We start from the raw sequence: 15,425 nt of genomic DNA on the forward strand, positions 1-15,425 counted from the left end.
ACCACAGGTGTTCATGGTGACTTTGGGTTACGCTGGGATGAAGCTGCATTTTTGTCACAAAAGTGGCTTACAGGCTAACACTGACTGACAGTGTGAATTTGGTCCTGTGCTCAGGCATGGCACAGGTTTCCACTGGCCCCGCAGGAGGCAGCGATAGTGCAGTTCTTCAGGATGGGGCTGAAGTGGGAGGCTGTGTTAGGACCAGCCTCTCTGGGAGGGAAAGGCTTCATGGTGGAAAGGATGAGGGCCAGACACTCTGCTACGTTTTTGTTCGGGGCACAGGCCAGAGCTGGCGTGTGGCCTGCAGAGGATAAAAAGGCAAATCAGTAACCCACACAATCCTCCGCAGGTTGAACATACCTGCTTTGGTATTCTTATCACAGAAATATAATCCCAACCTACCTTCCTCGTCTACAGCCATGACTGCTGCTCCTCTGCTCAGTAACACCTGCACAACAGTCGCCAGACCTTTCCTTGCTGCAATGTGAAGCGGCCTGCATGAGAATAAAAGGTCTGACTACAGTGCACTGAGGACAGATTAAACTACAGTGAGATTTATGTTTTTCAGAACAGACATTCAGATTTGTCACATTTTCTCTTTGTCTGCAGAACAAGGCATGACATCGTGTTAACACACAACTGAATGCTCCAGACTGGCAAAACTGCCAAAACCTTCACTTTTATAGAGCTGCTCATGCTTGCTGAGAATCAGTTAATCAATTTTATTTGATTAGCACCACCTGGAAGCAGTAAGAGTGCACTTTGCTGCTTGAAGACCTGCTAAGGATAAGACTATTTTTTTATTTTGTCAGGGAAGGTGTATTTTCTTTTTACCATGATTATATGTTTCTGGGCTTCCAGTGTGGGCAGCCAATAATACTTGGACAACAAACAGAAACCAGAAACCTTCTTGTGTCTCTGCAGATAACTGTTTATGGAGATCAGCTGACTGCTACGTCAAGACAACTCACATTTGGAGAGCGTTGTTTCTTGCATTTATGAGTGAGGAATCGGTGATCTCTCCCAGGATTAACAAGGCACACATCTCATGACCCTGCAGAATAAAGCATGTAAATGTTGTTAAAACCATCCGCTTTTTCACTGAAATTCAAAACAAGTACTTAGTATTATGAGCCATGCATATGCAGGTTTCATATAAGAAAAACTACTATTAGAATTAGTTCAAATTAAATCAGAATTATACTCCAGACAGGCCGACAAACAACAGTTATGATACATATTAAACTTGATTTTCATGCATTACATTTCTAATCACCTTCTGTGACGGATGTTAAACTGATCTCCTGCTACACTCATGCAACTATTTGTGTGACACTGCATGCATTTAGTGCACCCATTTGTTTGTGTGTATGGGACCTTGCTGCAGGCTAAGTGAAGGGCTGTGTTGTTATTGAAATCCACCAGGGTCAGGTCTGGGGTCGCCTTGTTCAGCAAGAACTCTGAAATACAGGAAGGTAAACATCAATATACCCAGACTACTACACCTCAAGCTGTTGGTTGGTGTTTTCACATGACAGTGCAACACTGGAACAAAGTGGTTTATTAAAAGAAACCATCACTGAGGGATGTGAGAAAAGAAGCTCTCCAGCTCTAAATAGTCTAGATAGTTTTTAAAGGTTTCCAGGTGCAGAAAGAAACAAAAACATTTCAAAGGACTTCCTTGTTTCACACATACCAACAGCTCTGGTCTGTCCACAGGCAGCAGCAACCATCAGAGCAGAGCATCCACAGTGGTCCACAGCATTAACCTGTGCTCCCTGGGCCAGAACCAGCTGCAGCCCAGCAACGTTCCCTGAATATGCAGCAGCATGCAGTGGGGTCCTGAACTCAAGCAAGGAACACATCAAAATACTAGATGAGCAGAAATGTTCACAGCCCACGAAGGAGAAAACACTGTCCAGTTTGGGAAAGGTGATGCAAAAAAATAAAAAAATCCATTAAAACCGAATCATACAAAATAACTTGTCGCTTTAGTAGTAGCCTGAGTAGAGCCTGTTTATGTAATATAGAGGAAAAAATAAATAAATCACACTGTACATTTCAAATTAGGCCACTTTTAAATGAGTAGCAATCATAAAAAATAATATGAGCAGTGTATTATGACTGCTGGGAAATGTATGCCACATGTAAAATAAACCTAAAACTATTACATTAACTTTACTGACACCTGCTGGCTGTGTTGTATGAAACCGTCTGAATGAAAGTTACCTACCTTCCTTTGGCGTCACTAATGCTGACAATTTGAGGGCCAAAAGTCTTCACTAGAAGGTCTGCTGCAGCTTCGTGCCCTTTAACTCTGCATGTGGCAAACAGAGGTGTTTAAAATGTGAAGAACTACACTAAATTTATTTAAGCTGACTTCTAAAAAGCATGTGTGCGCACATAATAACTCACAGAGCACAGTGCAATGGGGTGAAGAGACTTCCTTCCTGGATGCTAAAAAGTTTGTTTTCAAGTAAAATGCATAAACATCTGTCATGACCTAAGAAAGGTTGGAAACAAATAGAGACATAATTGATGTTTACATTTTTATTTAAATGACTTAATGCACAATAAAACGCAATGTCTCTTGATACACAAAAATGATGTATGAACAGGCAGGTCTATTGTGTTAAAACGGCTTAATTATAAACTGCTCATTTGACATGAAGTGCTGCTCTGATGTCTCACCATGGTAGGCAGCCCAGTGAGTGGGTGTGTAGCCTTTGTAGTCCAGCATGGAGTCCAGAGGGTCAGCTTTCTTTGCAGCCTTTAGCAAAGAGCGGAGCAGCTCCATGTGACCACAGGATGCTGCGAGGTGCAGCGGGGTCCTCCCCCTAGAGTCTCGGCACAGAGCAGAAGCTCCATGTTCCAGCAGAGCAGACACACACTCCTCACTGCCCATTATGACCTGCAGGATGAGTACACAAGATATCATGTGACAGGAGGCATGAGGGTGGTGGTAAAGGTATAATCTTCTATTTGCAATAATTGTTGAGTGCAATGAAAAAAAGTGGCGTGCGACATGCACACACTTACAGCTCGGTGTAAAGCAGTGAAGCCTTGTTTGTCTGCAGCATCAGGCTTTGCATTTTTCTCCAGCAGTATGTGGACACAGTCGGTGTGGCAACCGAGAGCTGCCAGCATGAGAGCCGTCCTGTACAACAAGCAGAATTCAGTTGTAGGCATGATTCTGTCACTTCAACTACAGTGGGGCAAAAAAGTATTTAGTCAGCCACCGATTGTGCAAGTTCCCCCACTTAAAATGATGACAGAGGTCAGTAATTTGCACCAGAGGTACACTTCAACTGTGAGAGACAGAATGTGAAAAAAAACATCCATGAATTCACATGGTAGGATTTGTAAAGAATTTATTCGTAAATCAGGGTGGAAAATAAGTATTTGGTCACCTCAAACAAGGAAAATCTCTGGCTCTCACAGACCTGTAACGTCTTCTGTAAGAAGCTTTTCTGTCCCCCACTCGTTACCTGTATGAATGGCACCTGTTTGAACTCATCATCTGTATAAAAGACACCTGTCCACAGCCTCAAACAGTCAGACTCCAAACTCCGCCATGGCCAAGACCAAAGAGCTTTCGAAGGACACCAGGAAAAGTATTGTAGACCTGCACCAGACTGGGAAGAGTGAATCTACAATAGGCAAGCAGCTTGGTGTGAAAAAATCAACTGTGGGAGCAATCATCAGAAAATGGAAGACATACAAGACCACTGATAATCTCCCTCGATCTGGGGCTCCACGCAAGATCTCATCCCGTGGGGTCAAAATGATCATGAGAACGGTGAGCAAAGATCCCAGAACCACACGGGGGGACCTGGTGAATGACCTGCAGAGAGCTGGGACCAAAGTAACAAAGGTCACCATCAGTAACACACTACAACGGCAGGGAATCAAATCCTGCAGTGCCAGACGTGTTCCGCTGCTGAAGCCAGTGCATGTCCAGGCCCGTCTGAAGTTTGCCAGAGAGCACATGGATGATACAGCAGAGGATTGGGAGAATGTCATGTGGTCAGATGAAACCAAAGTAGAACTTTTTGGTATAAACTCAACTCGTCGTGTTTGGAGGAAGAAGAATACTGAGTTGCATCCCAAGAACACCATACCTACTGTGAAGCATGGGGGTGGAAACATCATGCTATGGGGCTGTTTTTCTGCCAAGGGGACAGGACGACTGATCCGTGTTAAGGACAGAATGAATGGGGCCATGTATCGTGAGATTTTGAGCCAAAACCTCCTTCCATCAGTGAGAACTTTGAAGATGAAACGAGGCTGGGTCTTCCAACATGACAATGATCCAAAACACACCGCCCGGGCAACAAAGGAGTGGCTCCGTAAGAAGCATTTGAAAGTCCTGGAGTGGCCTAGCCAGTCTCCAGACCTCAACCCCATAGAAAATCTGTGGCGGGAGTTGAAAGTCCGTGTTGCTCGGCGACAGCCCCAAAACATCACTGCTCTCGAGAAGATCTGCATGGAGGAATGGACCAAAATACCAGCTACTGTGTGTGCAAACCTGGTAAAGACCTTTAGTAAACGTTTGACCTCTGTTATTGCCAACAAAGGTTATGTTACAAAGTATTGAGTTGTATTTTTGTTATTGACCAAATACTTATTTTCCACCCTGATTTACGAATAAATTCTTTACAAATCCTACCATGTGGATTCATGGATTTTTTTTTTTCCACATTCTGTCTCTCACAGGTGAAGTGTACCTCTGGTGCAAATTACTGACCTCTGTCATCATTTTAGGTGGGGGAACTTGCACAATCGGTGGCTGACTAAATACTTTTTTGCCCCACTGTATCTGCTGATTTAGGCTACGTTCACACTGCAGGCGAAAGCGCATCAAATCCCATTTTTTTTTGACCCTATGCGATCCAAATCCGATCATGGTATGACAGTGTGAACGGCACAAATCCGATATTTTCAAATCCGATCTGGGTCACTTTCGTATGTGGTACTGAATCCGATACATATCCGATGTTTTAGAAAGCGACTGCTGTTTGAATGGTCAAGTCGCATTAAATCCGTCTTTTACGTCACTGACACAAGACAAGACGCCAATTATCAGCTCCGGAGAAGCGCCCGAGAAGACATCGTGAACGCTTCCTGGCCATCCAGTGTAGATGTCAGTGAAACTGTTGGGAAGACAACGTTGGAGAAACATGAACATTTTATTTATACTGTATAATCTGCAGATTCTGACAGAAATCTGCAACTATCCTTTGAAACACCGCTCCTCTAAAACAGCAATAAGGATAATTATTAGGTTATTTACATTATTATGTAAATAACAAAATAACTTAAAGCAAAAATTGGGAAACGTAAAGTCCGAAGTCCTTATATTAAGGGCCATGAGTCAAACAATATTGTTTGCTCTGGGTCTAAACAGAGCGCGTTGTGTGTGACGTCTTCTTTTGCGCATGCGGGCCGCTTTGAGCGTTCACACTAGAGCGCGTTTGCTGTCGCATTTTATTTGTAGTGTGAACAAGCAGACAAAAATATCGTATTTGATCAAAAAATTGGAATTGAGCATTAAGACCTGCAGTGTGAACGTAGCCTAAGACTCATGTGGTGAATCTTTGTAGAACCTAAGAGGCTGTTTTATAATCAGTGCCAGCCCAATAAAAACTAACACAATACTGGGACTATTTTCTCCTCACAGGTCTTCACTCCTTGTGGTGATCAATGTTCCCTCTAAGCTGCGCACGTGTGTAATTGCGCACTGCTGGCACGGTCTCTGCGCACAGAAAATCTGCGTTGCGCACAAAAAAAAAACTAACCTGAATTGAAATTAATACTTTAACAATTCTGTTTTGCAGTGTTAGTCAGTGAGTGACTGGCTGCTCCAGTATGGGATTACAACGATGTCACCTTATCCCATAGTCCAGCCAATAACGCGATTCACATTCGTATATACGCAGCTAATCAACGTCGCTGACAGGCTATGACAGCGTCCTTATGTGCCGACACCGGTGTTTTAGCTAGCAAAGCGGCTGATGAGGAGTGAAGCCACGTTAATGACGTGTACAACCATTGGCGATGTGAGCAGGACTGACAGAACAATTGACGGAAAAAGTGTGGACTTTATACCAGTTTTTAAATTGTGTTGATAGGCCACGTAAAACCAGAGTTATGATAAATATTATCTGCAATGTTTGGTTTTCTTCCTGAATACTATCGTTGTTTATATTTACTGCAGGAAGGAATGGTAAAAACGGCATCTTATAAGGAAAACGCTTGAAAGCGCTCTCTGCCTGTGAGCAAAAACAACACCAGAAAAACAACAGAACAATGAGGCGACTGCTGAGTGCTACAGGTGTTACAGAAGTGATACATCTCCTGTTGTCAGGCCTGCAGGTATCAGCCTGTTGTTCTCCTTTATATTATAGTGGATAGAAATAATTTTTTGGAGTGGCACAAATAATTTGTGTGGCATCAGATTTGATGCAGAACAGCTGATTGTTCTGTAAATAGTTTGAAATGTTTATTTTAAAAAAACGCCTTGGCAGCATTTTTAGGTAAACAGCTGCAAAAAAAACTTTGTTGTTTGCAAAACTCAATTACTTTTTTGAAGAAGTAACTATATAATTAATTGCCCAACATTGGTCATTATATACTATATTTTGCAGACAGAGTTACAGGACTCTCTTCCAGACCACAGACTCATACTCATAATACAAGTCAGAGCTTTATAAAAATAAAAAAAAGAAAGAAATTTGTGTTTTCAAAATTGGAGTTCAAGTTATTTTCACTCATATGGTGTCTGAGCGAACACACTCAGACACATTGTGTTCCCGTGTTTTTTTGTTTTTTCAACGAAAGCTAATCATATTTGACACTCGAGTTTTTCACTTCTTTTTACATTCCCTCACATATGTTCCAGTAGTTTTTGCAAAAAAGTAGCCAGAAATGCACAGGAGGAATCGACGGTAAGAAACAGGCCAATCACAATAGCCTCAGACTGCATGACACGATGACTTTTGCTTCAGCTTTTCACAGAAGCATAAATCCCTCATGGTTATTTGCATCCTTTTGCGGTTTCTCGTAGATGTTCAATACTTAATTGTTTATCTTCTTATTTTATTTTACTACCTTAAAAGACAATTTATTATCAATATACACAACCATTGCTTTAATGTCTGATAAAATCTGTTCCTTTCTGCGCTTACCTTGTTATCACGCAATCAGTATCAGTTTAATGAAAATTAAATCTGGTTGGACCATGACACACACTGCTGAAGACTATTTACTTTATAAGTGTCATGTCACAATAAATAATTAAAATCGCCCACAAATAACCATGTTTACGTGACTAATAAATAAATAAATACACGGAACACAAATTAAAAGATGCAAAGTGACTCACTGTCCCCGTGTGTCTGGGCTGTCAATGATGTCAGCACTTTGTTCCATGTTAACTAACAGGAGGATACAGTCCACTTGGCCCTCAGCAGCTGCTCGAGCAGAAGGGACACAAAGATAAAAACACATAAGTTTAAAAGAAAAAACAAATCTTAACCAAAAAGCTGCATTGTTTATTTTCAGAACAAAATCAACCCAAATCCATCAATGGGGCACTAAAAAATACAAGATAAACACACTTAAGCATTATTGTATGGGCACAAATATGTACTGAGATGCACACACCTGCAGTGTGAAGAGCTGTCCACTTGTGCTTGTGCTCCTTCAGTGTGTAGGAGGCTTGATGTTTCAACAGTACTTCTACACATGGGGAGAAGCCCTTCTGAGCAGCGAGGTGGAGGGCAGTTTGGCCTTCAATGTCCCGCACATCCAGACTCACTAATGTCTCACAAAGCAAACGCAGAGCTTCACAGTGGCCAAAATATGCCTGCAGTGACAAAATGCATGAAGACAATACAGTTGAAAGCATGTAAACTAGCAGGACCTCTGCTAGTTGCATAATTTTCAAGGTTTTTACTTTATACTCACAGCTAAGTGCAAAGGACTGACTGGAACGTTACTTTCAGCCTCCTCAAGACAGTTGAAAGAAATTTCCAAGAGCTGGAAAAGTAAAAGAATTCCAAATAGGTCCAGATTGCAGTCAGTTAAAAAGAAAATGTATGAACTAAATGAAAAATGAGAAGACACCACTGACCAGCTCTAAATGCTGTTTGTTCCCATAAGCAGCTGCGTAGTGAACGGCACTGTATCCCTTGCTGTTCTTCAGAGTTGGGTTCGCCCCGTTGTCAAGCAAGTAGTCTAAACACCTGAACGAAACAAGTTCACAGTCTAAACACTTAAACATTACAAGAGTTTAATGTACGTTAATGTACAATTCTGTGTCTTTGTGAACTAACGTCAAGTTCCATTAAAGTCATTTTTCTGACCTCTGATTTTGTTCTTATCAACTCTTTAAATAATTCCTGATAAAGAACATTACTAAAAGTTACCCAAACTACCTCCAATTGTCTGTGTAATTTTAATTTAAAATGATAATTACTCTAGATTCTGCATGGTAAAGCACAAACAGTATAATATATAAATGTGACGTATATGACTTACAGAGAGGCTTCATGTTGCTTTTCCACGTTGACGTCTGAGTCAGAGTTTGGACCCCCTCTGTGGAAAAAAAGATGAGCACTTTTTAAGCTACTTCAACAAGGTGCCGGAAACATTCCTCATATTGGTCCATAACAGCATCACACAGTTGCTGCTGATTTGTCGCCTGCACATCCACAGTGAGCATCTCTCGTTCCACCACACTCCAAAGGTGCTTTACTGGAAGTTGTCTGAGTGCAGTGAACTCATTGTCATGTTCAGGAAACCAGATTTCAAGCTTTGTCACAGATTGTGTTATCTTGCTGGAAGGAGCCATCAGAAGATGAGTATACTGTAAACATCGTCAGGAGCTATACTCATGTAGGCTGTGGTGTTTAAAAAATATTAATTGGTGCAAAATGGTCCAAAGCGAGTCAAGAAAATTCTGCCACACTGTTACACCACCATCAGCAGCCTGAACGATTTATACAAGGTAGGATGGATCCATGCTTTCCTGTTGTTGAGTGAAATGGGCCAATTTAAAATGTCAGTAAAGACTCTTACCCAGAGAAGGTGTGTGAAGCAGCAGCATAGTGCAGGGGGTTGCAGCCCGTCAGATCCAGCTCATTGACATCTGCACCAGCTCTCACCAGGGAGATGGTGCACTGGCTGTTCCCATTTGCTGCAGCGTAGTGCAGAGGAGATCTGCAAAGCAAAACAGGACACATCAGGTAACACCAAAGTTCAGTTCTTACCTCCAGCCATTCAGGACTGCTTACCTTCCCAAATTGTCTTTTATATCCAGCTCAGCACCGCTGCTTAACAGCAAATTAACACACTCGACATTCCTGCAAAATAAAAAAAATAAAGACTTCAACTGAGAACCAAGTGTCTCACAAGTGCAGTGCATAGCTCACAAATATTTCTGAAGTTTATCATTTAAGCTCATTTTCTGTTGATTTATTTCTGCCTCAAACCTTATGACTCGGAAAACAACACAACAAATAATTGGCATTACGATCTTTACAATAGTTTTACCCTCCTTTGACATTCGTAGTGTATCGCCGACTGACCTCTGTGTTGTGGCTGAACAACACAGAAAATTCACAACATTACTATGTTCTGAAATTTACACAGCTACTGATAACTAATAATACTTGTCATACATGGATGCACTTATAATTCAGGCTTCTATTTACAAGTGCACGAGGACAAAATTGTGCCAGCTATTAAAAGCATTTACTTAGAGTCTGCACCACTCACCCTCCAGATGCAGCTGCATGCAGGCACGTCCTTCCATGATCATCTAACATGTTTATGTCGAACCCCACACTTTGGTCATTTGTCAGCATTGGCGCCATGTTGTAAAACTGGCCTGAACAAAGACAAACAACAGAAACGAGCTGGTGTTAGTAATTAAAATGTAACAAGAAAGAAATGTGATTCTGAAACGGGGTGACTCAAAACAGATTCTCACCGTTAGACAGTAACTTGCGACAACAGTCTGGAAAGCCGTAGAGCGCCGCCAAATGCAGTGGAAGCATCCCATTAATTCCCTGTCTGCAGAGATGATGACATTGTTACGTTTGGTAAGTATGTGCCAAGTTGGAAAGCTACTTGAGAGCGACAGAGTCACTGCAAGGGGGTTGCGAGGAGGCAAGGATGTCATAATTTTGAATACATTTTATACAACTGATCAATGACTCACAGACCTACCTGCCTTTATCAGCACCGTTTGTCAGCAGAGTACTGACCAGCAGCTCCTGACCATGTCTGGCAGCAACATGAAGAGGAGCGTTTCCATTACTGTCAACACAATCGATCTCTCCCCCTGCATAAGTGGGAGGGAAAAAAATGCGTGGATAGGTGTCTCTCGAGCTTAGATATTTTAAGAACCCTTTTCATTATCAGTCACATTACACAAAATTTTGCACTTTGTTACCATTTTGGATGAGAATCTGCGAGCCAGTGAAGCGTCCGTGCATTGCAGCCATATGTAAAGGGCTCATGTCTTTCTTATTCTGTTTATTAGACAAAAAGAAAACATTCAGTCTTCCAGCCAATTATCCCCTCAACCAATAGATGATTATTTTCTTATTTATCATCCTTTTAACCTGTACGTTGACATCAGCACCATTGTTGACTAGGAGCTCAAGACACAACACCCCGCTGGAGGAGGCGGCTCCCAGATGTAATGGTGTGTTGCCGTTGTAGTTGGGTTGGTTGATGCTGGCGCCACTGTTCACCAGTTCAGTGGCCACAGTGTCTTGCCCTGTGTGACAGGCCATGTGGAGCGCTGTGTTCCCAAAAATGTTGGGCTCATCAATCTGGAAGCAGATATCAAAATATATAGACAAATACATAAACCGATGGAGTATAAAACAGTTTGCTGTAAATAACAAGAGCCATATGCCCAAGAAATACTGCAGATTATATCAGTGGGCGGCTGACGTAGATCATTATATGTGAGGTTTTAAAAAAGAAATAAAAAATGTAAAGAAGTATTTGCCCCCTTCCAGATTTCATATTTCAGATCATCCAAAAAATGTAATATTAGACAGATAACCTGAGTAAATACAAACTGCAGTCTTTAAATTATGATTTCATTTATTAAGCGGAAAAGGTATCCAAATCTACCTGGCCCTGTGTGAAAAACACTATTATAGCCATTTATAAATGGCTAAAAATGGAAATGTTAACTCTTTCCAGACTTATCATCAGTTGTTGAGTTTCTTTAGCTCGCTGCATGATGCGTTTCTTTTTGAGATCTTTTAGCCTGTTTCACTTTGTCAGACAGGTTCCATTTAAGTGACTTGATTCAGTGGGTCTGGCACTAATTAGGTCTGGGTGCAGTAATGAACTTGAACTCAGCTTTCCAAAAAAAACATGATTATTCAGAGTTATTTCATAGTGCAACAAGGGCGGGCATTAACTTTTTCCAAACAGGGCCAGGTAGGTTTGAATAGTTTTTTCTTTCTTCATAAATGAAATCATTATTTAAAAACTACATTTTGTATTTACCTTGGTTATTTCTGTTTAATTCTGTCTAATTAAAAAATTTGATGATCTGAAACATGTAAGTGTGACATATGTGCAAAGAAAAAAAAAAAAGGAAATCAGGAAGGGGGCAAGTACTGAATTTATGCATCTATTTTGGATTCAGTCACAATGCAGCAGCATAAGTGTTGGTACAGCCTGGAAAACAACATAAAGCCAATCCTGGAGCTCCACACAACACAAGTTATTTATGCTTAAACTTTTATCAAACCATTTATTACCACTGACTGTCTGGTTTGGGGTTTAAAATTGAGAAGAAAATGTCTCAATATCTTAATTCTGAAAAAGAAACTCAGCAGAAAGCTTAAGCATATTTCAAACTTTTTGTCCTGCACATAATAAACCAAACATTAAAAAAATACCAACTATATCCTCCTGAGATCCAGCTTATTCTTTTATTCCTCTGTAATGGAAATTTGTTTTGATTATCTTTTGATTTATTTAAGCTAACCTACTAAGTCCTGATGTGCTGAACAGAGGACATCCTGGGCTTTTCATTGACATCTCATGGCCTCTTTTAGCGCCAAAGAGGCAGCAAATCACAACAAAAAGTTAAACTGAAAGATACTTTTTTGTCTTCGGTTCTTCGGAGGATATATTGTGGGAAAAGCAATGTATCCCAACCACAGTAGACTTTACCTCCACCCCCAGTCTCAGCAGATATTTGACTATGTCTAAATGTCCGCCGGCAGCTGCAACGTGGAGTGGAGTGTAACCACGCTTGTCTTTGCACATCACGTCTCCACTGTGAGACAACAGCAGCTTCACAACCTCCAAATGTCCTTAGAAAAAAAAGAAAAAAAACAAGAGCGAGAGATTCATATTTACTACAAATATTTGTGACGCTAGTACATCTCAACACTTGCTAGTTACACAGCTGGATTAAACGGCACACAGTCTGGCCAACAGCTGGTCTCATTTGAATACACTGGTTATGTGTTTGGTAGCATTTGAATGCATGTGTGTTATCTTGTCTATAAACAAGAAAAGTTTTGAATGAATTCTGATAAAACTTCAAGGTCAACTGAATAATTTACTGGTCGAAAGTTGACAGAAAGACTTGTAACTTAGAAACTATGATTGTTACAAGTGTGGTGTGTATTGTCAACATATAGAAACTACTGTATAAAGATTTAAAATATCTCACATTTAAACCTCTGACCTCTCCTTTCTGTTAAAGGACTCTTGCACACTTACAATTGTGTTTTCAGCCAAGCACAAAACATACACTGGTGATGACAACAGAAAGTGTTATTTTATCCCAAAAGCATCCCGCTGTTAAGGTCAAGGCCAATCCCTTCCAGTTTGTACATACTGTTAGTTACTAGAAGACATCTGTTATTCTTTAAAACTCATAAAAGAAAATTAAATTCAAGATACATTTGTGTCTGTTAGGAGCGTCTCTACTCACCGAGGGATGCAGCCCAGTGGACTGCTTGCCTTTCCTTCTTGTCCTTGGCACATGCATTTGCACCTTTACGCAGGAACACGTTCACCATCTGTTAAAGGCACAATATCAGGATGTAGCCACTTCATCTATGTAAACTCATCTATGCTGATGAATACAACCTAACAGGTAATTTTTTTTTAAACGTGCTGCAACAATTACTCAAACCCCAGAAACGTATCATTCACTTTCCTAATGGAAATCAACGTAAAATGTTATATATAATAATATAAAATATCATAAATGTTACCTATTAAAAAACACCAAATAAAAAGATAGCTTTTAATAGTTTTAAAATAGTTAAATGTCAGTAAGAAGACTCTTCAGCTTACCTCCCCATGACCACTGTGCGCTGCATGATGTAGCGGTGTCCTTCCTGACTTGTCAGTTACATCCAGGCTGCAAACATGTGGTATCAGGGCTTTGGCACAACCTGTAGCCCAGTTTGCAGCTGCCATGTGCAGGGGTGTATGCCAGAACTTGTCCCGTGCATTAACCTCTACTTTGTGTTTCAGCAATAGCTCCACAGCCCTCTGACAGGAAAAACAAAATAAAAGGATAAGTCTAACATTAAGAGCTAACTGTCACTGACTTTTTAAAATCCATTTGACAATAGTAATTTACTTCATTTCTTGAGGCAGCTGCTCGGTGTAAAGGAGTCAGCAACCCCTGGTCCTTGGCGTTGACATTTGCACCTGTAAGAGAGCACAAAAAAGCAAAACTAGGTTTTATTGCTTGTGCAGTTTTGAGCTATTACAGTTCTTTTGCATACGACTAATTTATATCAGTCATTACAATAAATATTTTGTTCTTACAACCACACATTTTTTTTTGTCTTTTACCTGAACTAATAAGTAGGTCCATAACAATGACATCGCCCATATAAGCAGCAGCATGTAGTGGTGTGCTTTGTTCTTGGTCCTGAGATTTAAAAAAATATATAAAATTATAGTCTAAATACAAATTTAATGTGCAATCGCAAGTAGCCTTCAGCATGTTGTAATTTGTAACACAACTCCTGAATTAAAACTGAGTAACACTATACCAGTGAGTTGACATCTTCTTTGTGGTTCAGTAAAAATGTCACATCTTCTGTGTTCCGGCTGAATATGGCCTGGACCAATGGGGACTGAAAGAAAAATTAGTACAGGTAAATCAAACAACTTTTTTGTAGACATATACATATAGGACCAATTCAACATGAAAATCAAAAACTACAGGGACATAAATACATACATGCACAACCTCTTTCATCAAAGCTATATTTTTAACGCTAAAATATAAGTAATGTGGTTACCCACAAAGTTTCAAATTTACTTTTTTACAAAAAAGCTGAAAAAATTGTAAAGCACATCATTAGTTTTTGATTAAGATACCTGTGTTTTCTTGTTTTTATGACAGTTGGTGTAATAAATTTGTTATGCACTGTACAGGAAAGATTACAATGACTCAGTTGACTTTCGTAAAAAGTCTAATTAGACTTATGAAGCCTGCTTCAAAGACAACCGAAGAAAAAACAACAAGCATTTTAATTTGTCACTTATGTCACTAAAGAAAAAGAAACTGAACTGTCTCAAGCACGTCCACCCACACATCCATTTTCTTCCTACTGGGAATATTCAGAATGCAGTGGCACGTAATTAAGTGTGGACTAATCAAATCTAACCACTGTACAAACGACAAATATATGTGATATGTATATTTACAATAATTTTTGTGGGTTTTCAACTGTATTTACAGGAATACCAATGATCATAATGATACAGTTTCTAAGTACATTGCAAAATTAATGCATTAGACATCTAACTCTACAGAAACTCCAGTTTAAACTACGTGTATCTTTACGGGGTGAGGAGTCTGTGACATTAGCCATCCTTGCAGAAAACTTTGCTCGTCACGCCGCTAACATGACTAGCCAGCTGATTGCAGTTGTGAGAACCGGCAGGTTATTTAATGTTAAGTTCAGAAAAAGCTGTATTTACTACCTGGTCCTTGATATTTCTTAACTCCATATCCCAACCACCCGTGAAGCCCCTTCACTGATACTTGGGGTGAACTTGACTACATTGCAATCAATAAGTAGCAGCTAATTTAGCTTTAGCTTAGATAGCAGCTGGGATTGTATACAGCAAAGCTCCCAGAACATCGCGAGAAAAGTTAAAGAAACGTGATTTAAGTGTTTTTTTTTTTCTTTGGCTGTCTTTGACGTAATGTTAATAGTAGTAATGTTAGTAATGTAAATTTTGGTCAGATATTTGTTCTCGTATTTTTTTATAAACATAAAAAATACGATGTATTTATGTAATTTTAGTTTAAGCTAAATATGCAATATGCTATTAGCTTGTTTCTAAAATCCTGGGGAAATATTTTGCCTTTAACGCAACTACATTTATTTTACTCATTA

At 40.1% G+C, this 15,425-nt stretch overlaps 1 protein-coding gene across 2 annotated transcripts; it reads right to left on the reverse strand.

Annotated features, from left to right (window-relative positions):
* Positions 1-15,168, reverse strand: LOC120731895 (serine/threonine-protein phosphatase 6 regulatory ankyrin repeat subunit C-like). 2 transcript variants are annotated; one of them, XM_040029234.1, is made up of 28 exons: positions 15,007-15,168; positions 14,067-14,150; positions 13,864-13,942; positions 13,646-13,716; positions 13,354-13,554; positions 12,986-13,073; positions 12,214-12,356; positions 10,632-10,844; positions 10,460-10,538; positions 10,234-10,348; positions 9,995-10,077; positions 9,781-9,892; positions 9,297-9,365; positions 9,082-9,222; positions 8,542-8,598; positions 8,135-8,246; positions 7,969-8,040; positions 7,666-7,867; positions 7,385-7,472; positions 3,040-3,157; positions 2,692-2,911; positions 2,416-2,503; positions 2,234-2,317; positions 1,697-1,842; positions 1,378-1,460; positions 972-1,054; positions 403-494; positions 1-301 (listed from the first exon to the last, which is right to left on the reverse strand). In XM_040029234.1, the coding sequence occupies exons 1-28, from the start codon at positions 15,031-15,033 to the stop codon at positions 111-113; spliced, it is 3,141 nt and encodes a 1,046-aa protein (XP_039885168.1). In that variant the 5' UTR covers positions 15,034-15,168; the 3' UTR covers positions 1-110. The 2 variants fall into 2 exon arrangements, 1 of the variants encoding a protein (XP_039885168.1); XR_005695442.1 differs by lacking the exon at positions 1-301 and having other exon boundaries at positions 1,277-1,460.
* Between the last annotated feature and the right edge of the window lie 257 nt (positions 15,169-15,425).

This window comes from Simochromis diagramma, unplaced genomic scaffold, assembly GCF_900408965.1.
Source record: "Simochromis diagramma unplaced genomic scaffold, fSimDia1.1 OVJJ01000483.1, whole genome shotgun sequence".
NCBI classification, from domain to species: Eukaryota; Metazoa; Chordata; class Actinopteri; order Cichliformes; family Cichlidae; genus Simochromis; species Simochromis diagramma.